Source organism: Thamnophis elegans, chromosome 1 (genome assembly GCF_009769535.1).
Source record: "Thamnophis elegans isolate rThaEle1 chromosome 1, rThaEle1.pri, whole genome shotgun sequence".
NCBI classification, from domain to species: Eukaryota; Metazoa; Chordata; class Lepidosauria; order Squamata; family Colubridae; genus Thamnophis; species Thamnophis elegans.
Window position 1 is genome coordinate 184,395,211 of NC_045541.1, and position 24,037 is coordinate 184,419,247.

At 41.5% G+C, this 24,037-nt stretch overlaps 1 protein-coding gene across 1 annotated transcript; it reads right to left on the reverse strand.

The window, feature by feature from the left end:
- Positions 1–9,397: 9,397 nt before the first annotated feature.
- LOC116507052 (vomeronasal type-2 receptor 26-like) lies at positions 9,398–19,811 on the reverse strand. Its single transcript, XM_032214984.1, has 4 exons — positions 19,696–19,811; positions 19,230–19,521; positions 13,207–13,425; positions 9,398–10,279 (listed from the first exon to the last, which is right to left on the reverse strand). Exons 1-4 carry the CDS (start codon positions 19,809–19,811, stop codon positions 9,398–9,400), a joined length of 1,509 nt encoding a protein of 502 aa, XP_032070875.1.
- Between the last annotated feature and the right edge of the window lie 4,226 nt (positions 19,812–24,037).

The following is a 24,037-nucleotide window of genomic DNA, read 5'->3' on the forward strand; positions in this document are numbered from 1 at the left end:
GTGGTAGGATTGACATGCTTTACAATACAGAAACAAGTTGTTGTGACACCCGTCTCCCCACCAGTCTAATTTCCTATCTCTGAGAAACTAGGATTGGCAAGATTGCTCTCCTCACCAAATTTACCACAGGTTGCATTCAAGACAAACGTTTGCAGATTTCTTGCTGTCCTTTTCATTCCTCTTATCTCATCCCAATGGGAAAACCAATTATGATCATTTTCCTAAATGAATGATACAGCCTGGTTTGGTGTTCAAACTTTGTATTACTCTTAGTGCGCTGCTTCTGTCAAGATTATCAGTCTCTCTTGAAAATTTTAGGCATGTCAGAGAAATCAACCAATCTATCATGGATTGAAGCTAGGCTCTCTCTACAACAAAAACCCTGATTGAATTATGGGAGATGCTGGTTTCAAACCCAGAAATTCACTCCCCCACAGCCTGTTACACATGAATGTTTCTATGTGTGAGTTGGTGTGCATTTGTGTGTCATCTTATGATTTTATAAAACGCCAAATGATGATGAGACTAAGCAGTAAAAAGCAGGATTCCTGATTGAGAGAGCGGTCAATCTTCTTAGATTTCCAATACAAAGTGGGAAAAAAAATCACGTGCCAACCCTTCTCTCCCTCTCAGAAACAATATGTAAAATTTGGTACAGATGCCCTGTGATTACAGAGGCAGAGATCTCAATCTCTCAGCAACTGATCCTCCAGGCTCAGTTTGAACAAAAACCATCTTGATTTTTACACGGCACAAAAAGTTTCCCATAGGGTTCTTCCATCCCTTTCTTATTGAATTGACTGATGTGGAAAGGAGTCACATCTGAAATATGAACCAGGAGGTATAATTCTTACTATGATTGCTACTGATATATTTAGACAAAGATTCTTCATTTCAGATGCAGCTCGCTGTGACCCCTGCCCAGAAGACCAATATCCCAACAAGTACAAGGATCACTGCATTGCCAAGAAGATCCACTTCCTTTCCTATGAAGATACCCTGGGCTACACTTTAGCTTCTCTTACTATCTCTCTCTCTTTTATCACATTGTCAGTCCTAGCAATTTTCCATAAGCATCGTGACACACCCATCGTCAAGGCCAACAACCGAGATATCACATACATCCTCCTGGTCTCCCTCCTGCTCTGCTTCCTCTGCTCCTTCCTCTTCATTGGACGACCTGGGAACTTCACCTGTCTCTTACGACAAACTTCCTTTGCCATTCTCTTTTCCCTTGCAGTTTCCTCTGTGTTGGCAAAAACTGTCATGGTGGTTATGGCCTTCATGGCCACCAAGCCAGGGAACAAGACAAGGAAACTCTTAGGGAAACCACTCACCAACTCCATTGTCTTAGGCTGTCCCCTTGTGCAAGCAGTTCTTTGTGCTGCCTGGTTGGCAACCTCTCCCCCATTTCCCAATTTTGACTTCAACTCCTTGGTAGGAGAGACCATCTTGGAATGTAACGAAGGTTCAGATTCAATGTTTTATGCTGTCCTTGCCTATCTAGCTTTTTTGGCCCTTGTCAGTTTCACAGTGGCATTTCTAGCTAGGAAATTGCCTGACAGCTTTAATGAAGCCAAATTCATTACTTTTAGTATGCTAATATTTTGCAGTGTTTGGATCTCCTTCCTCCCCACCTACCTGAGCACCAAAGGGAAGTCCATGGTGGCCGTGGAGATCTTCTCCATTTTGGCCTCTGGAGCTGCTGTCTTGACTTGTATTTTTTTTCCAAAATGTTACATTATCTTACTGAGGCCCGATCTGAATTGTAGAGAAAATATGATAAGAAACAAAAATCTTTAATTCATGCAGCCATGGGAAACATTCATACGTATCTTGGTGACATGTTTACTACCTGGTGACATGTTGAATACATGATAACAGAGGAGGAATATTCTCAATAAATAATGTTTATCAAACATGATAACTGGTTACAGTAAGTCTCTTTGTTGAGTTCAGCAGATAATGGATGGATGTTCCTACTGTGTTTAATTACTAAATTGGAAATGGATCTTTTCCAATAGAATAGTGGAAGACATACCTCTGCAGATAAGGAGACAATGAGATGCATTCACAGTTTATACATTTCAAAAATTAAGATAAAATGATATAAAAGAAGGAGAGGAGACTGACTATGATAAATAAAATGGTCTTTGGTTTTTCTAGGATTCAACCTGATACTGTTCCTTCACTTCCAAGAGTTTTCAGGCACTATCAGACACAAAACCTTGGCCACATTAAACATGACTGCTTGTAAACGTGAATATCATTAGCATAGACATGATATCTGTGTGGAAAACACATTCTTGGACAAATAACAGCATGTTAGTAAGACACATACAGAGAATCACAGGCTGGGAAGGGACCTTAGAGGTCTTCTAGTCCAATGCCCTGCCCATCCAAGAGATATTATACAATTCCAGACAAATGTCCCTTCCTATCTCTTCTTGAAAAACTCCAATGATTGGAAACCCCCAACTTCTGAAGGAAAGCCATTTCAATGATTAGAATCATAGGTCTGGAAGGCACTTTGGAGATCATCTACTCCAACTCCCTGCCCAAGGCAGGAATCCTTATACAATCCTGGCCAGCCTTTTTTTATAGTTACCATCCATTGAGCACCCACACGTCCAGGAGGCAAGCTGTTCCATTCATTAATCATTCTTATTGATCTTACTATATTATGTTAATTTATTTGATTCTTTTTTATTAGTTTTATTGTTTTAAATGAGGTTTTATATTCTGTAAGCCTCCTTGAGTCACCATGTGCAAATAGGTGGCAATATAAATTCAATAAATAAATAAACAATAAATACCGTCAGGAAGTTCTTACTCTTTTCCAGGTTGAATCTCCCTCTGATATGACCCTACACATTACTTTTTGTCTTTCCCTCAGCTACTATGGAGATTAAATTGATGCTTTCTTCCCTGTGACAGTCTTTTACATACCGGAGGACTGCTATCATATCACCACTAATCCTTCTCTTCATTAGAATAGGCATATCAAATTCCTTCAATTGTTCATCATATGGTTTAGCCTTCAGACCCTTTGTCTAGAAAAAAAATCCATCTTGTGAATTGGGATCAGGTAGGCACTGTGAAAATAGAAAGATAGAAGGAATATGTACGAATTGGGCAACTTTGAAATGCCTGGTCCTCAATATTCTGTGACAACATCACTGATATGCTTGTTTCTGTTAAAATAATAATTCTTTCTTGAATAAAGTAACATATCATGGGTCCAGATTATCCGAGGGACCATTTGACCCCACTGGGATTGGCCTGTCTCTCCTGTGCTGGCAAAAGAGGTATACTGTGGGTCCTGTCAGCTCAATTATTCCAGCTGGCATAGTCCAGGAGAAGGGCCTTCTCTGCTGTGGCTCCCACCCGCTGGAACATCTTGCCCCCATGTGGGTTTGGCCACAACCCTCTTATCCTTTCATGAGGGCCTAAAGCCCTGGCTCTGCCAGTTGGCCTGTGGCCCCAGTGGGACAACAGAACTGTGGAGGTGGTTGATTGAGTAATATCAGATCCCCCCCCCATTCCACCCTTTCATCTCCAGATGTCCTTGATTTTTTTTAAATCTTTGGCTTTATATTTATTCAGATTTTAATGTATGTGTTTTTTTAATGTCTGTAAGCTGCCCAGAGTTAGCTTAGTCGAGGTGGCACAGTGATTACACTGCAGTATTTCAGGCTAATTTTTCTGACTGTCAGTTGTTTGATCCTGACCGGCTCAAGGTTGCCTTAGCTTTCCATCCTTTTGGGGTTGATAAAATGAGGACTTAGATTGCTGGGGGAAACATGCTGACTCTGTAAACTGCTTAGAAAAGGGTTGTAAAGCACTGTAAAGTGATATATAAGTCTAAGTGCTAATGCTATTGCAAATATATAGGATTGTTGTACTAAGATAATAGTCTGTGGCATTAAGCCGCTATATCCCTATTTGTTTTAATTTAATGCACTTGACTGAGAAGTGATATTTGGCACATAAGAGATGAACAATTTCCATGGCCATCCTTTGGCCCATTTCCTAGAAGACTTTCAATCAGATGAGACCCCCTTGGGGTTCATCAAAGTGGAAAAGGTCTATCTGTTCTGTGTGACACAGGAAGAGGATCTGTTGTAATTGTAGTGGACATCCAATAATTCAATTTCTTTAGGGTTACGGTACAGATGAGTTTTAAAACTCTGTAAGGAAAACAAATACCCAAAGGAAGGGGAGCACATAAAGAGAATAAAAATATGGAATGTTGCATGAACATGTCTCTCTGTGTTTCTGTATAATTCCAAACTCTGGCCCCTTATATAATTTGTATGTAGATTATATGAAACAATTAAAGGGAAGTAGTTTTTGGTATACCCTGTATATGAAAAAATAAAATAATTTTGATTTTCTCTTGCTGAAATGGGCAATATTTTTTGCTAACATCCAGTTAAGTTTCCAAGTTTCTACTCCTTTCCTACAAATTGATTTTTGTATCCCATCTTTATTCCTTCCTTCCTTCATTCATACATTCATACATTCATTCATTTCAGCCTCTTATTCAGAACATTCATAGGGAACATGCTTATCAATGTGGATAAGGAACCCAATTAGAAAAAATGAAGACTCTTTGGATTAAAAGAAATTAAACAAGGAACTATCCTGTTGGGAACTAATATCCACATATTTAATACAAAAGATTACTTTTATTGTTTTACTGGAGCCATACTGGGTACAGCAAGAAAGAATGAAGGATAAAAGAATGGGTAATTGTTACTGATTAAGAAATATTTTGTAATTAGTCACATCATGTTATCTTCAATTATTTAATGGACAACATTTTCTTGCACAAGAGGCAGGAAGATTTCTCAAGATGTCAGGCTCACTTAAACACCCCAGGAGAGTTATCCAAAAACTAGTTAGAGCCAGAAATGTTTGTCTACTGGATTTTTCTTGTGAAGTGGGTTTTCTTCATTGTTGACTGTTGTGGGAAAGATACCATCACTCGTCATAAACCTCTTGACCTGGCAAAGAACTTGTAGTTTTATAGAAATGAATCTATTTTACAATTATATATGCAGCAAATTAGACAGCCAGGTAAACAGAAGCATCATGAGGTAAATCAGGGCACACAGAAGAAAAAAGCAGGAAAAAAGGGAAACTCCCCCTCCACATCCACATCAACCAATCACAGCACAGATTGCCTCACGTAGGAGCTGGCACTCTGGTGTCAATCAACCATCACTGTGTTCTGGCTCACTGCAGAACCCCTCACTGCTCCAGCTACTAAATTTAAACATCTTAGCAGATGTATATGAGAAAATAAAATATACATATTATTGACCTCTTGATTTTCTCCAGATGAAATGGGGAACATCTAAATGATTTTATGGCTAAAATTGAGTTCAGTTTCCCAAGTGGTTCTACCCTTTTCTTCCCCTCCAATTTGATTTTAGATTTTTAGATTTTTTAGATTTTAGATTTTATTAGTATTTGTAGGCCGCCCTTTTCCCTGAGGGGACTCAGGGCGGTTCACATAAAATCAGGGGAGGGGAATACAGACATTAAGATAGAAACATATAATAAAATAGTAAACAACACACATTCATCATTCGGGAGGGGTAACTATCTTTATCCCCAGGCCTGACGGGCGAGCCAGTTCTTAAGGGCTGTGCGGAAGGCCTGGACGGTGGAGAGGGTACGAATTTCCACGGGGAGCTCGTTCCAAAGGGTCGGGGCTACTACTGAGAAGGCCCTCCTCCTTGTAGTTGCCAGCCGACACTGGCTGGCCGATGGGATACGGAGGAGGCCTAATCTATGTGATCTTATTGGTCGCAGGGATGTAATTGGCAGAAGGCGATCTTCTTATCCCGCCTTCAGTCTTTCATTCTTCCACTTCAGCTTCTGTGACATCTGTAATTCTTCTTTTCTCCTGGAGCAGCTTTATATGAATATATTAAGATGGATGTTTGTGAAGATTTCATTCCCTTTTACAAGGAATTTCTGTCCAGCACTGTTGTAAAGTTGGGGGAGAGTGTGTTGCAGGATTGTTTTTACCTTTCTCACATCAAGCCTGGTACCTGGGATCCTTTAAAACTCCTCACCAATTCCCCCCCCCCCTTTGCATCTGACCCACCTACAGCCAACAACCAGAATCAGAAACTCTGGGAAAAATCATTTGGCTACAAAAATTGGTGATGTGAGATCATGTCACTTTCCCAACTTTCAATGAATTTTCAGAACAGACAAATGTGCTTTGTTCTAGGGCCAGTCCTCAGGGTGGATCAAAAATGGCCAATCCTTCTTCATTATTAATGACCTCAGGATAGGTTTCCAAGAGACGTGGATCTCTTCATCTCTAGTTGGCCTGGTCAGTTTGCTGTGGAAAAAAGGCCCTGTCTATTCACTGGACACTTGCATGACTACTGTGACTTCCAATGTCAGAGTTTTCCTGTTTTCCGCCACTTTATACTGGAACTATAGAAAGACTGATACATCTCTCAGCCAGAAATCTCACTATTTTGTATGGGTACATTATCATTTCATGTGTGCTGAGAATGTCAACAATGTAGCAGAGGAAGACAAAAAAAACATGCACTGAACATCATGAGAGAAAATGGTCACCTTTCCTGATGCAAATTAATTTACAAAGAAATTGGTTACAAAGAGAAGGACATAGAATCATGCACCAAGTGTTCTGAATGGGGAAAGATTCCTGATTTACAGGGGGAAAGGAAAGAAAGAACCAAAGACAAAATGGCACTGAGAGCTTTTTGATGAGATAACAAAATTTGGTTACATTTTCATCAACAGAGAAACCCCTGAGCCAGAATCAACATCTTCAGGAAGCTGAGCACTGGGGAAAAAATGCACTTCAAATTTATGTCTTACTTTGTATGCTGCCTTTATTATTTTGATAAAGATATCCTGCTATATCAGATGAGCTGATAACCTAATAGGAGGCAGCTTTGATAATAGTCCTGGGATACCACATAAAGCTCTGAGATTGACATTTTTGGCATGTGGGGAAGCTGCAGATGAGTTTTACAACACTATCAGGAAAATAAATTCTCATAGAAAGGGGAATGTAGCAAGAGAATAGAAACATGGAATGCTATATATACTCTGTGTGTGTGTGTCTGTGTGTTTGTATGTAGGACAAAAGTCAGTCACGTTAGGTAATTTATTATATAAACTTCATTACATAATTTATAAGGGGTATTTGGCTTTTGCTTATATCAGGGAATTGCACAGCCGGTGTCTCAATGGAGTCAGAAATGCTGACACAAACTTTTAGCTTTATAGAAAGGAATATATTTTAGATAAAAGTTCCCTTCACACATATGTGCTAATCATTCCTGACTCTAGGGGGCGGTATTGGAGGAAAAAAACAAGGGTCAATAAAAGAAGTCAATGAAACCCAAAAGTAGAAGTTAAGGAGGATTACCATGTATAGATGCACTCAAGAGAGCTTAAACTTATTAGAGGTAATCACGCAACATACCAGATAGAAGAGTAAAATAAGAGAGTTAAAAATGGTGAAAGTCAAATGAAATTAAAAGGGGAATTAACAGAAGGCGAATTGTACCAATTTGAAACTGCTATAAGAAGGAACATGAAGTTCCAATGTATTGTGTAAATGTAGTTTATGTCTAAGTTTTGTTTTTGTGTATTTTGTATGTTTGAAAATTATATACATGTGTATGTATGTATGTATGTATGCACACATACATACATACATACATACATACATACATACATACATACATTTATATTTAAAAAATGAACATATTTTACATATTTTATATATACAGAAAACTAGATATTTAGGCAAATGGGAGCACCTGAGGTAAATCAGGGCCCACAGAAGAAAAAGGCAGGAAAAAGGGAAACTCCCCCTCCACACCCAGAGCAACCAATCACAGTGCAGATCGCCTCATGCAGGAACCAGCCCTCTGGTGCCAATCAACCATCAGTCTGTGTTCTTGCTCACAGCAGAACCCCATTGCTCCAGCTACTAAATTTAACAGATTAACTGAGTTGGAAGGGACCTTATAGGTCATCCAGTCTGACCCACACTCAAGCAGGAGCCCCTACACTATTTCTGACAAATCATGTGACTGAGGGGCCGTGGCCATTCCCACTCAGTCATAGGACCCCCAACCAAACCAGGCCCACAGAACCGTTGGGAAAAAATGTGAATGTCACCTCTGGTTCTATACTTTTCCTCAAATCCAACTTTCCTGCCTAAATTAAATCTTTTCTTACATTGTAAGTATGTGGGTTTGTGAGAAACACATTCTTCTTATTCCAATTCTCCTTTTGAGTTGAGTTTAGGTTAAGTTTGGCTAAAATATATTGTCTGACTGTAGGTTTATTAGTTTGGTCTTACCATTATTTCTTTTCTAAAGGAAGTTTCCAGAGCTGACATCTTCTTTTAAAGGGCTACCCAGTCTTTCACCAAGATCAAACAACAAGGACCAAAGTATCATTTTAAACCTGGCTACACAAACCCTCCTCTTTCTTTAGCATCTTGCAACTATTCATATTCCATATTTTTTGGCCTTTGCCATGTAAACTTAGAAATAGCCTTTTGCCATTGTTTCAATGAAATATCGGTCACCAGTATTGGTAGTTTCTGGAATAAAAACAACATATTTGGTAAAACTTCCATCGTAATTACAGAAATTCTACACAAAAATGATAATCACAATTTATTTCCTCTTAGTAAATCTTTTTGCATTTCATTCCAAACAGACACAAAATTATTTTGGAACAGAATAAATTTGAAGACTTATTGTTTGTGGTTTGCCTTTTTTATCAGAATATTTTTACAACAGGGCCCAGTGCCATTGAGGTCTTCATAGGTAGCCATCGGAATCATAAACTGAGTGCGAGGAAAGTTACTCTCTATTTAAATACAGCAGCTGGAACCTTCATTTGCACTGATGATGTTACCCAGTTGGGTAATGAAATGTTTGCAAGCAAATAGACAAGCTCAGATTGCACCAAGGATTCCACCATTTTATTCCAGAAGGGCTGATGCTTAGTGCAAGATTTAGCCTGCAGAAATCTTTAAGGGAGCTTCTTGCAGTGATAGAAGTCTACCTACTAGAAAAGCTTAGGAAAGGACAGATGGAGCAGTGATCAGGGCTTCAGCTAGCTATCTGGCTTTAGTCTGACCATTGGCTTTTAAGAAGAGATTGGGCAGCCATTTGTCAGAAATAATGTACGGCAGGAGGTTGAACTAGATGACATACAAGGTCCCTTCCAACTCTATTAATCTGCTAATTAACCAAATAAAAAGAGATTTTTGCAGGAAAAGGAGTCTGTTTCGTGATTCTGTGAAATCTGGGTTAGAACATCCTGACCTACCTCAAAGAAATATAAATGAGGCCAATCCTTACATTAGCTAGAGATTTTTGTTTCTTATTATATTTTCTCTACAATTAAGATGGGGCCTCAACAGAATAATGTAGCATTTGGGGGAAAAGATACAAGCCAAAAGAGCAGCTCCAGAGGCCAAGATGGAGAAAATCTCCACAGCTACCATGGACTTCCCTTTGGTGCTCAGGTAGGTAGGGAGGAAGGTGACCCAAACACTGCAAAAGACCAGCATGCTGAAAGTAATGAACTTGGCTTCATTGAAGCTGTCAGGCAGTTTCCTAGCTAGAAAGGCCACCATGAAACTGACGAGCGCCAGGAAACACAAGTAAGCAAGGACAATGTAAAACATTAAAGCTGAGCCTTCATTACATTCCAAGATGATCTCTCCTACCAAGGAGTGGAAGTCCATGTTGGGAAATGGAGGAGACGTTGCCAACCAGGTGACACAAATAACTGCTTGGAGCAGGGGGCAGGCTATAACAATGGAATTTGTCAGGAATTTTCCCAAGAATTTCCTTGTCCTGTTCCCTGGTTTGGTGGCCATGAAGGCTAGAACCACCATGACAGTTTTTGCCAATACAGAGGAAACCGCAAGGGAAAAGAGAATGGCAAAGGCAGACTGTTGGAAGAAACAGGTGATCTTCCTAGGTTGACCAATGAAAAGAAAGGAGCAGAGGAAGCAGAAAAGTAGGGAGACCAGGAGGATGTATGTGAGATCTCGGTTGTTGGCCTTGACAATTGGTGTATCATGGTGTTTATAGAAAATCACCAGGACTGCAGATGTGGTCACCGAGAGAAAAAGAGTGAGAGACATTAAAGTGCATCCTAGTGTGTCTTGATAAGCAAGGAAGTGGATCTTCTTGGCAATGCATTGGCCCTGGTCCTTGTTGGGATATTGGTCTTCTGGGCAGGGTTCACAGTGAGCTGCATCTGAAATCAAGAACCTTTGTCTAAGGATTTCAGGGACATCTGCCATGAGATTATCTTTCCAGCAGAGATGATATGACTGTCCTCTTTCTGCTGTGGCAGAAAGAAAGGTCCACATTTGAAATCTGTTCTACCTGTCTGATTAGAAACGGTCCCTTCTGGACAAGCATCACACTGGTAGCAGCAAACCAGCTTGCCCTCTGGAACTCTTCTCCTCTCTCCTGCATGGCACCTCTTCATGCCACACCTGGCAAAGGGGATGGTCTGAAAGAGAAAAGAGAAATTCTTGAGATGACCTAAGCAATGAACATGCTTCATTAATTCATTTCCAAATTAAGTGGTCTTTGGTACTCTCTGAGCTTGCTTGTTTTCTTGCCGATGTTTCATTATCCAAATTAGACAACATCATCAGTGCTAAATGTTACCAAGTTTGGGTCATGAACCATTGGCAAGAAAACAAGGAAGCTCAAAGAACACAAAGGAATCCTCATGTTAACCCTGAACTACAATTATTCTCCTTTATTGGCTTCCAAATTCCTATTTCCATTCCATATTCCTATATCTATGTTTTTCCAATGAAATGGTTCCACATTGTCTACCGGAAACCACCAGCAGCCACTGGTGACTCAAACTAGATGCTGGAGATTGGAAGTGGGACCTACAAAAGAAATATTGTGACATTGAGCTACAGGATTTCTAAAACAAAGAGTCATGAGGCTCCAACTGAATGGGAATGGTCTTGGGAACACATTGTTGCATCTTGAATCTAGAACAACAGAGTTGGAAAGGACTTTGGAGGTCTTCGAGCCCAACCCGCTGTTTAGGCAGGAAACCCTATACCCGTGATGGCGAACCTACAGTACGTGTGCCAGAAGTGGCATGCGGAGCCATCACCAGTTGCTCTTCCGGTGTCAGCCTCTGCTTTGCTGCTGCTTCGGCTGCCATGGAAATGGGGAGGGGGGGGCATGGTATTTGGGAGGGGACTACTAATTGTGCTGGAGGAAGATTCTGGAGTTTCTGCTGCCTGTCTTACTGCGCATGCGGAGGAGGTTTCCCGCCAAGGCCAATGGCACCGACATTCCATCTTGGTGATGCCTTTCGAAGTTATCTCACACCTGACATTTGGGAGAATTATGATTGGACTGTGACTGGGATGCCAAGGGGTGGGGAATGGGTTATTCTAGATATCATTTGCTTTCGTGCCTAAATAATCAGTCTTCGCTTTGCTACGCTTCTAATCATTTATAATTAGTAAAAGTACACTTGATTTCTATCAATGGAGTCTTGTGGTTTTCTTTCTTGATTATCCAATGAAGGAGTGCTGACATTAAGCGAAGTAAGACAGGCAGCAGAAACTCCAGAATCTTCCTCCAGCACAATTAGTATTCCCCTCCTAAATACCATGCCCCCCTCCCCGTTTCCATGGCAGTCGAAGCAGCAGCAAAGCAGAGGCTGACATCCGGCCCTCCTCCGAAAAACAGCGGTCAGATCTGGAAAACGACAAAACACAAACTACACAGAAATCAAAGAAGTTGGGCCCTAAGTATGTGGGCCCGTTTCCAATAATGAAAGTCATCAAGGAGTGCTGACATCCGGGTTCGGGCGCAGCAGCCAGCTGGTCTTCACATGCATTGGCATGCCAGAAAGGAGAAGATGAGCCACCCAGTGCATGCGCATGCCAGGAAAATGATCTTTTTGTTTCCAGGGTACACTTGCATGTCGGCCATTTGGTGATCTGGTTTCTGGTGCGCATGCACATGCACATGCAAAAACCAGCAACAGGAAAAACAATGACACACGCGGAGAGGGGCTCCCGGCCATCGCTTCTTAGTAGAGCAGAGCTGTGGTTGGGGCTTCCCTCCCTCCTTGCCCAAGTAGGCTTCTTATGTGGCCCAAGCCCTCCAGCCCGTGGCTCATCTGTGGTCTTCTGGCTGGCTCAGGCACCCCAGAAAAGCAGCAGCAGCCACAGGGGGAAAGGCAGGAGCGGACGGCAGGCCCTTGCAGTCACTCCCACACCAGCCAGAAGCAGCACTGTGACAGCTGCCGGGGGTAAGGGGGTGGCAGCGGCAAGGGGAGGCAAGGTCTTCCCTTCCTCCCCACCAGAGCAGACTACAGGCCAAACGGAAGTTTGGAAATGATCCATTTCTGACTTCCAGAGGGCCTCTAGGGGGGTGGGGGTGGCCATTTTTGCCCTCCCCAGGCTTCAGGAAAGCCTCTGGAGCCTGGGGAGGGGGTGCATGTGCATGCACAGGGGGTAATGTGCGCATGCGCAATTGGGTGGGGAATTGAGTGGGCATGTGGCGTACAATTCTGACATGCCATAAAAAAGGTTCGCCATCACTTCCCTATACCGCTGCAGACAAATGGTTGTCCAATCTCTTCTTAAAAACTTCCAGTGTTGGAGAATTCACAACTTCTGGAGCCAAGTTATTCCACCTATTAATAGTTCTAACTATCAGGAAATTGCTTTCTAGTTCTAGTTTGCTTCTCTCCATGATTAGTTTCCACCCATTGCTTCTTGTCCTGCCTTCAGATGCTTTGGAGAACAGCTTGACCCCCTCTTCTTTGGGGCAACCCATCTTCTAACTGTGTCCTTAGATTTTAGATTTAGATTTTAGATTTTATTAAGATTTATAGGCCGCCCTTTTCCCTGAGGGGACTCAGGGCAGCTCACAATCATTAGGGAGGGAGTGTCCTTGGTTTCAAACAGACATTCTTCCCAATCACAACTATTTGTGGCTTGATATAAATCACACCTCAAGTGTCTTACATGCAAAGCAGGTTATTCACCAAATCACCGCCATATTTTCTGACTCAATTTACCATTTTTCAACTTAGAAGGATGTTCTGCATCCCTGGGAGAGAATCAATGGTTCCCTAAACTTACAACATTTCCTCCCTGCTCACCTTTGTGGCCCAGATGATGGCATCAGAGTTTATGGTGAACTCCTTGCCTGGAGTAGCATTGGGATCTATTTTTCCAATTTTCATGGGCACAAAAGACTTATTGGGGAGGAAAACCCAGTTGAGAAGATCAAAATTAGCAGAACCCAGTCGATTTTCTGAGAAAGAGATTTCGTCTCCAGCACTGTTGTTAAACTGAACAGCCCTCAGGTAGTAAAGAATCTGAAAGAAAAGAAATCTCAGAAATTGCAAAAATTAGCTGAAAGCTTCACATGAAGTATCATTGGCTTCTATCATTCATTGTTGGCATCAGCTTAGGAGATAGGGGCATGTCTCAGAAACTAGAAAAGTTCCATGAGTTCTGATCAATCAGGATTAAGACTTTAAAAAAAACTCTCCTCCATGAAAGAAGGGGTTCTATCATTGGGACTTTGGATCATGGCTTCTTCCACTCTAGGTTTACCAGAATTATCCTTCATACAAAGATTTTAATGCCATATTCCAAATTTCCTTCTATGTTTTTGTTCCTGTGATATTTGGCTACATGCATTTTTAAATGTGTCCTTGGGCTCCAGATCTTGTAAATGATAGATTAGGAGTTATTAAATCATTCCTATCACAAATATATTAAAACCCTACTAACTCTCTCTAGTTCATAGTCAAAGACAGCAGAATGCAGGAAGCAGGTCTAACCAGGTGAGGCCATGTGGAATGAAGCATCTGCCCTGGTTTCTCACTTCACTTTTCCAGAGAGATTCAACCTTTATCCTTTGATGCAAATAACCTTCTGATAAATCTCAAACCAGGAGCCCATTTGGATCCCGTTGAGTCCTACTGGGTGTGCTGAGGTTGACAGAGGCTGTTTTCACCCAACAAGTTGAACAATACAACAAATAGCAGACCAAACAAATGGGGTGAGGTCAAAAGGGACGATAAGCCGTAGAAACATATACCAGAGTTAAAAGGAATAGAGTCCAGTGGGCTCTTACAGGTGGGATTCAGGCAATGTACTGAGGGAAACAGAGTCGGTTCTGCAAATATACCCACTAGGACTTCAACTGATGTCATGAAGCATCTCACACAAATGCACACAATTGAAGACTGTGTGGAACAGAGACACCGGAGTCAGCTTTTATTAACAGAACAACAGCTTTTATTAACAGAACACCAGCACAGAAGGAGAACATCAACTTCAGCACCTTGCTCTGCTTGACAGCTATTTATACAGGAGCTGTCCAGCAGAGCACCCAATAACCCTTTAAAAGCCTGCTTTCAGGGGCTTCCGGGGGAGGAGTCTATCGCTGTCGGGAGCTCAACGGAGCTCCCCTCAGATTTCTGGTTTGTATATCTAAAAAGATCTATAGATATCTCCCCTTTCTGGCAGAAAGGGGCAGGGAGTAGCTCAGTCATTAGGATCTCTTTGTAATTCACAGCCCTTTTTGTCGCTGTGAACGGAGAAGAGGTTCAACAATAGCTGAGCTTTTTTTTTTACTCCAGCCAGTTCTTCTCGGCTGTTTCTTTTCAGCCCTAGGCAGGTTGCGCCCCCCCCCCCTCAGGACAAAGTTAAGCTATTTAAGATTAATTCGAGCAGGGATCATTCCTGAGAATTTTTTTTTTAGTACTACTCAAAATACCAGCTTCAATTTTGTAAAAGGCTTTCTTATCCAGCTGTGTTACAAGATGGCGATTTTATAGCTTCTGCGTTTGATATATGACGCACTCAATCAGCTCTATTCTCCTGAAGACTTCTCCTTATTAACTGTTAAAAGTCTATAAATAGTATCCCACTTAAAACCGAGGGGAGCAGAGACTTTGTTTGCTTGCTTGTTTGTGCGTTTTTTTTTATAATGGCTCCCAAATCGAAGCAGTCTAAGCGTCTCCTTAATAATATATCTCAAGAAATTCTTACAAAATCGCTGCCCTTGCCTCCCACGCCCTCTACTGGAGATGTTTTAACGCAAGAATTTCTTTTTGAAACCCTTAAAGAGTTCAGACAGGAAATTAAACAACTTTTATCGGACTTATATGATAAACTGGATGCCAAGATTGCTCAAACAAGGGAAGATATAATCGGAGTTATGACTGTTATGACAGACTATGTTGCTGAAATGGAGGACAAATTGGAACTTTTGGAAAAAGCTAATTCTAATTTGACATCTAAAATCCAAACGTTACAACAGGAAGTTGAAAATGCTCAAAAACAACTCGTTATGATAAATTACAATAAGACTGCATTTGCAATAAGAGTCAGAGGATTGCGTGAAAAGGAACAGGAGAATTTGAAACAGACCTTTTTTGAGGCTTTCAGACGTTCGGTGGGAAGTCCGGGAGTTAACTTTGATTGGCAGATTCAAAAAATTTATCGCCAGAACTCGTGTGTAGCAAAACAACGACAGCTTCCGAGGGACATAATTATATATTTCACCACAAGAGAATCCAGAAATGCGATAATACAGAAGTTCTACAATAACAGGCTGCGAATCGATGGACAGGACTTGATTGTTTTTAAAGAAATACCATTTCAAATATTAAGAGCAAGGAGAGACTACACTTTCTTAACTGAAAAACTCAGAGATTCTCAGATACAATATAAATGGGAAGTGCCATCTGGTATCACAGTTACATTTGAGAACCAAAAATATCGTCTCAATTCTGTTTGGGAAGCCCGAGATTTTTACTATAAAACTCTGAAGGCGGGACTTCCTGATTCACCCGGACTTGGAGAAAGACAAGGAGAAGGAGAAGATAAGCAGCGGGACACGTGGCTACAAGGCAGAGGGTGTTGCTTTCCCCCTTCCGGAAGGGCAGAAGAGTAAAGAATAAAGATCCAGCTATGCCTTTAAAATACTTCTTAAATTTTTAATTTGAATAAAATTTCAGGACTCCTGTCTGGTATAAAATGACAAAGCTGTATACCGATGAAGAGATAGTGAGACTGAAAGAAGCGGTGCTGATTTTGGACATATATTGTATGGGACTTATATAAGACTTGTTTGAATCTTAATTTAAACTGCACATGATCTATTCTTTGGGGCGAGGAGAGCGGAGATCGTAGTTTTCTTGGATTGTGGTTTGGGATGAATGGAGTCGGGTGGCGTGGGGTAGATGGAAGGGTAGTGAAAGTTCAATTAGATTACCTTGATCCAGAATGTAAGCTGATTTTTGTATAAATTGTTATTTGAATACAAGGTTAAGAAAGATTATCTGGAGAGTCTACACGAGGATGGAGTAAATATGAGAGGAGCAATGGATGAGGATAAAATATATATGTGGACATGGGTAAAGGCAGGATGGGAGGTATAAAATTTATATGCGGAAGCGGGTAAAGACATTGTTTAAGATTTTTTTAAAAATAATGAGAAGCTGAGTTTAATGTTAGAGAGTTTATTGACTTCTCTTTCTGGGGGGGGGGTTTCCCCCCTTTTTTTCTTTTTATTATTTTTTTCCTTTTTGTTCTTTAATTTTTTTTTATTATTTTTTAGTATTTTGTAACTTCTAATCTATTTGGTTTCAATATATTCCAGACTTTGCTTGATAAAGAACGATGCCGGGAATGGGATCTGGGAAGTCGGAAGGGGGTCAGGGAGGGGGGTTCAGGGGGTGGGTGGGGGGGGAGGGTGGAAATATAGACTCAATTTTCAGAACAATGAATGCACTTGGATACTGTTGCTTTTTTTCTTTTTTTTTTCTTTTCTTCTTTCTTTTCCTTTTATTTTTCTTTTGTTTTAGTATAAAACAAATAGACCAATGAATACTAGAAATACACCGAAGCGAGGTGTAGAGGGAAAGAAGAGGGGGGAATTAAGAGGGAGTGAGAAGGGAATGTAAGGAGGGTGAGATGGTGGGAAGGGGAGAAAGGAATGGTTGAGGGGGAGGGGAAGTAGAAGAGGGGATTGTTGGAAGGGAGAAATGAAAGTTGGAGGGGTAGAAGGAAGGGTGTATGTAGGATAGAAGTGTTATGAGTTGTTTATTGCTTTTTTCTTTTTTTAACTGCACAGTATTTAAGTGATTGTATAAAGGAAAATGAAAATGTAATAAAATTTTGATGTTTGGTAAAAAAAAAAAAAAAAAAAAGCCTGCTTTCAGCCCGGCACGTCTTGACCAATAGGTGCGAGCCTTTCGTTTCCGGGCTGTCAGTCGTAAGTCGAAGACCTGCGGCCAGTCTTAGGTCAAGGACCTAAGACCAGTCACAAGTTGAGCACCTATTGGTCAAGATGTGCCGTGTTGTCAGTTGTAAGTCGAGGACCTGTGGCCAGTCGTAGGTCGAGGACCTGTGGCCAGTCGTAGGTCGAGGACCTAAGACCGGTCACAAGTCAAGGACTTCACACACACATATTGTCATTTTGCTCTGGAATGACAAGTCCTCTCTGAAATATCCACTCCTGGACACCCAAGAAAGACTTTCAGGGTTTTATAGGGAAACCTTTCCTCCATGGGTCATTTCTCTCCTCTGCCCCCTTTCAAGAAACACTTAATTTGGATTATAGTTTGCAAATGCTCTTTTAATCTGTACTGAGATCGCAGCACATGGAGGTTGAATCAGTGATTGAAGAAATGCATATGGGAAGCTTCCTGTCTAAAGATTGTGGACTGGATAAAAAGTCACAGAAATTACCTGCCATGACTGGACTTTTGAGATCCTCTTTCCAAGCCTCATCAGGGCTGGTTGTGGTCCTGAATCATACGTTGTATGTAATGCATGTGCCAGAGCATAAACTGCATTGTAAATATGGTAACTTTCTCCTGTCATGCCTGTTTCAAATACATACATTGGCAGATTCTTTATGTTCTCCTTCCCAGTACATGGTTTTTGCTGGGCTGAAGAAATTCCACCTGGTTTGTAGAACTTGCATTCAAAGACCCTTTCCCACCATTGTGGGAGAAAGACGTCCCCTTGTGGGTTGAAAGGGTCTAGAGACAGGAGGAAATGGGTGAATTCTGAGATATCCCCGGTGTGATCCCTAAAATGCAAAGCTCCATGGAAGGGATTTAGACCTTTCAATATGTCTTGAGATCCCATCATACTAACTTTCCAATGGGAAGTTAAGATCCAAACTTTGCAAAATATTGTCTTTGCCCATTGTTCATGAACATTCATCACTGCCAGTATATTTGTAATACTACTGGAGTCTCCAAAGAGAGTAATCACTTCAGCTTTTGACCAAGTCTTGAAAATATGAAGAAATTCCAACTTTGTAGAAACAAGAAAATCCAATTTTAACTTTTCAGTGAAGGCCAGGCAGATCTCCTTCTCCTTGAGCATTGGCACCAGAGTTGAAATGAAACGTTCTCCATTTTCATCTTCAGGGGCCAGAAGCCCAACCCAGTTCCACTGGAAATGCAGGAGCAGCTGGACTAAACCCACATACTGAGGAGATTCCTTGGGATTAATCCGGAAGAAAGAAGGATAAACTGGTCTGTATTCCTGAGGAATCTCAAAGCCAACACCGAGCTGGAGAAAGAGAGATTCCTCTTTCAAAGACAAAGTAAAGTATCGTGCTGACTTTAGGAGTCACCACTGGGTGGCTTTTGCTCCACCAGTCAAGTTGACACACTCTGAGTGGTAGGTTTTATATACTGCCTAACAGTGTTTTACAGAGTCAACCTCTTGCCTCCAACAATTTGGGTCCTCATTCTACCCACCCTGGAAGGATGGATGGCTGAGTCAACCTTGAGCCTGTTTGGATTTTACTGACAAATTGCAGGGAGCCGGCAGCCAGGAGAAGTAGCCTGTGGTTCTGCACTTTAATCACTGTGCCACTGAGCTTTAAGCCTCTTCCCTTCTTAGGAAGAGCCACCAGATACACATTATGACTGATTATGATATGCCAGAAGAGGAGAAACCATCAATCTGATGTAGAGAATAGAGGACACTAAAAGAATGGCTACCCTTTCATGAAGCATAACCTAAGAATCACAAGCTCATGATTTGTCCCCCCAAAAACACCTTTAGTGTAATCTTTGCCTTCTGTGTGTGTTTCTGATCTTTGCCTACTCCATAACTATATCTAAAGAGGCTCCATTACCTGTGGGACTTTGAAGATGCTGAAGATGGAGGCCATCTGCTTTGAGGATTTGGAGTTGAGACCTCCAATGATGGACAGCAGAGTGTCCTGCAGGTCACATTTGTAACCTGGAATCACTTGGCCTCTTGTGGAGAGCAGGGAGAGGCTGATTAAGGAAATCTCCCTCTCAATCTGGTGGTTGTCATAGATGTGGAAGCCAAGGGTGATGTTGGGGAGGAGAACCAGATCCTTGTTGACCTCTGTGACTGCAAACACCAAGGCCAGAAACTGCTGGTATTTCTTGGGCCTGATTCTATGGTGAGAAAAACATTGAGGAACATTACAGGAAATTTCACATATGCTGTTGGAATTTGTCTTGTCTTTTGTGTTGTTCTTTGGAGCAACACTCAAGTTTCATTGGCTTTGGATTTTTAAAAAGAATTTTCCTTAATTAAACTGTCCATCACAATCACAGATAATTTAATACCCTTCATTCCTCCCTTCCTTACTTGCTCCAGTGACTGTAATCCTTTGCAATTTGTCCTCTAGCAGGTAATCAAGTTTGTTCTCTCCTCGACAAGTTTCTTCAGGACAAGTAACCATTGCTGAGGCCAAACCTCCGAGGGGGGGAGGGTGTCACAACATAGATTTCTTAAAAGCCATTGTTTATGAGCACTATTGATTCCAAAACGGAGTTTTGCTTTTGTATTTTTTTATCATTCTATTTTATTTAGGAAATTTATTTGCCAACCCTCTTTTATGCAATGACTTGTATCTCATACTGGATAAGGATTTTTATTTGACTTTTCCACCATAACTTTCTATCCAAATTAATAACTAGACCATCACAATTTCTAAGGTGTTGTCCTTCCTCACTTTTTATGCTTCATCCCTTTCATCAGGTGGAATTCTGGAAAGATTAAGGATTCTATCCTCTTTTATGAACTTGGTTCTTTATTGAAAAAAGTGCAAAGATTTATCTAGGACATTGCAAACCTTATCAGGACCAGTATTTCTAAAAGGAGTTCCTGAATCCCAAAGAAAGCAAACATTCATTCTGTATCTTTTACCTCCATGTAAAACTTACAGAATTGGTAAACGATGCTGGAATGGGTCTTTCTGAAAACGTAGGCTGTTAAAGGATAAAACAATGGTTGCCAGGGGCAAATTCCCACCAATAATGAGATCTCCAGGCCTGTAATAGTCCTCCAGAATCTGCAGAGGCCTTGTCAACACACATATGCTCTTCATCCTCTTAGCAGAAGTTGGAAGCAGGAGCCAGAAGAGCAGGAGGAAGAGGAGGAGAGGCAGCCCAGTCATTCTTCTCACCTTCCCTCCTAGAGCAGAAATCTAGGTTTGTGCAAAAGGTGAATTGCAGATAACACTTGAAATCTCATCACAGCTTTAGCACAAAAGAGACAGGTCATTACACTTGGATGGCTTTGTGGCAAATTTATATCAACCATCCTTCCCCTTATAAGTGTTTGGGCTGTGATCAAAGACAAAGATAAGGCCAGCTGAGTCTCATCAAACCCAGGAGTGAGTTCTTTGCAAGAGAAGGTGAGATCACAGATCCAGTTTTTTAAAGTCCTTGTTCTCTTGGAAGGTTTTTTTGAATAGAAACCCACAGGGAATAAGAATTGTGGCTTCATGGATGATTGCAAAGAAGAGCAATTGTCCTACCCAATTATTCTTAGATTGGTTTGAATACCAGAAAGGGAAAAACATGTTTGTGTGACTTCTTGTAATCCCCAGAGATGGACTTGAGCATGAAGTGAAGTTGGATATTTTGACTTATATGTAACTTAGCCCCTGTAAAAAAGATGGAGTTTCAATAGAGGAATTGTAACTCAGGGTTAAAGTGAGGGGTTCTTGGTGCTGTCTCACATTGTGTAAGCTCCTGTCACACAAGCTTTCCCAGGAAAGCAGAACTTTTGAAACGAAAAACATTCCAAAAGGAACTTCTATTGGAAGACAGTGATAGGAGAGAGAGTGTAAGTAGAATCTGAATTTCCAGTACCAAAACGTTAGGTTAAACTGCTTTCTCTGAGGCCCCTCCCAATGTCCAGTTCAATTTCGAGCCAATCCCAAGGTGCGAAGATGTTGTGAGAACTTCAGGCTGAGAAGGTGATAACAGGCAGCTCCCAGGTGCCAGGATCTTGCTTTTCCAGTGGTGAGACAAAAGAGATGGCCAGAGGCACATTCTTCCCCTCCTCCCCATTTCCCCAAAAGTTACATCAAGCCAGGAAAGGAACAAAGGAAAATCCCATGAAAAGAATCCCTTAAGCCTCCCCCCCCCCCAGACCAGAATGGAAGCTTCCTGAGAGAGATCTACAGTACCTGACTCATTGCTGGTTTCCTGGCAGACATTTCATGACCAAACTAGATAACATCATTAGTGCTAGAAGGTGGGGGTCCATTCTCATTTTATATTCTAGGACAGAGTTTCTGGCTTTGTGGACAGGGGTGGGTGGGGGAGAGAATTGGGGATGGTTCACACAAGTGGCCACCAAGCATGCCCGCACACAGCTCCCTTGTAGAAAGTGCGGGATCCTGCATGAGGCTATATGCTATGATTGGTTGCTGTGGGTGTTGTGATTTACCTCATGATGCTCCTGTTTGCCGAGGTGGCTCAGTGGTTAAATGCAGCATTGCAGGCTACTTCAGCTGGCAGCAGTTCTGCAGTTCGGCTGTTCAAATCTCACCGGCTCAGGGTTGACTCAGCCTTCCATCCTTCTGAGGTGGGTAAAATGAGGACCCAGATTGTTGTTGGGGGCAATATGCTGACTCTGTAAACTGCTTAGAGAGGGCTGAAAGCCCTATGAAGCGGTATATAAGTCTAACTGCTATTGCTATTGCCTGACAACAGAATATGAATATGGAATATGGAGACTAGAGAATAGAGACTAGAGAATAGAGAACAAAACAGAACAGAACAGAAGAGCTGAAAGGAACTGTGTAGATCATCTTGTCTGTTTTCTTCTCTGTGTTTTATATACTGTTTGATTTATCTCATGATATTCCTGTGAGGCAATCTACGCTGATTGGATGCTATAAACCTAAAGGGGGAGTTTCCCTTTTTTCCTGCCTTTTTCTTCTGTGTGTGATTTACTTCATAATTCTCCTGTGTTCCTTGTCTGCACCTGCATAAGGCAATCTATGCTCCTGTTTGCCTGACAATAGAATAGAAATAATAGAACTAGAAATAGAAAAGAATAGGAATAGAATAATAGAGTTGAAAAGGACTTTGTAGGTCATCTAGTCCAACCCCCACCCAAGCACGAGATCCTACACCATTTCTGACAAATTGTAGGCCAATATCTTCTTGAAAGCCTCCAGTGATAAAGCTCTGATAACTTCTGAAAATTTATCCTTATTTCCAGGTTGAATCTCTCCTTGGTCAGTTTCCGTCCATTATTCCTTGTCTGGTCTTATGACTTCATTTGGACACCTGCTGTGCATTCCTTGACAGTGGGGCTGTTTTGATTATTTAGTTTTTTGTTCTGCCTTTTGGTCCACTTCATTCACATCTTCCTCCTCGCTGCTCTCTGAGTCGCTCCGCACATTCTTTTCCATCTACAACAGAGGAAAAGAGAGGTCACCTCTTCAACCCTGCTTGGATGGAGTCCATCAGAGAGCAAAAACCCATTTGGGGACTCACAACTGGCCTTTTGCATGGGAGATAGAACCCAAGGGCCATGCTATGTTTTGCATGGGATAGAGGCAAGCACATGGCTCTTTAGAAGAAAGCGCTTCAAAATGTTTAAGAGGTCATTGTTAAGGGCAACTTTGTAGAATGAAAACATATATAACATGTTTTATGGATGGCACTCACCACCTGCTAGGTTAGCTAAAATGTTTAAAAATATGTCTAGCAAATGGTGGAAATGAAATAAAAAACCTGGCACGTAAAAATTAGACTAGATGATTGGACAGCATGTCATTTTTAAACCTGAACTATTTTTTATTAGATATAAAATCAGGTAAACCTGATATAAAAAGTATGTATTTCATATTGCACATCTTGACAGCAGTGAGGATTGTATTTGTGCAATGCTGGAAAAATGAAGAAACACTAGGAGACGAAGAGATCATTAAGAAGATACTAGAATGTGCAGAAATGGACAGACTGGTGTTAAAAACAAAACAGAAAGAAGATACAGAATATTATCAAACCTGAAATCTGTTTTCTCAGTGGTTGGAAAAAAGAGGTGGAGATTAAGAACGTAACATGTATTGTTAAGCAAATTAAACATCCAGACAACACAATGTGTATTAAGCACTAAGAAATTTAATAAATAAAAAAGCAAATCAAAAAATGTCCAAGAGGCATGGGGACTTGAACCTCCTGCAAGGTTGAGATATCCACATTACAGGGGTGATATGCTACCGGTAAGAAATGCTATCATTCATGCAAACTGAAATTGCTACCGATTTGAGCTAACCTGTATTTCCGACGATCAGCTGTGCTGTGTGATTTATATCCTCTAGAAAGCCAGATATCCTGCTTTATAGTGAATCTAAATCAGTGGCGTGCGGTGAGGTTTATACCTGGTGAGGCTCAGCTGGGCATCCTTTTGCTAAGCAGCTCAGCAAGGCAGCGGTCGGCCTCGGCAGGGGGGGATTTGCATCGCGGGAGCAGCCAAGCGCCCAGGTCTGCAGCAAAGGTGCTTGGTGGCTCCCGCGATGCAAAGTGCCCCGATGCCCCCGATGCCGCCACCCACCCACTGCCCCGGCCTGCGGCCGCTGCTTCTCCAAACTCCGCCACTGGAAGTCCTGGATCGCCTCTGGTGGAAGGCTGGGTGAGAAGCAGAGCAAAGCTTCTCCGC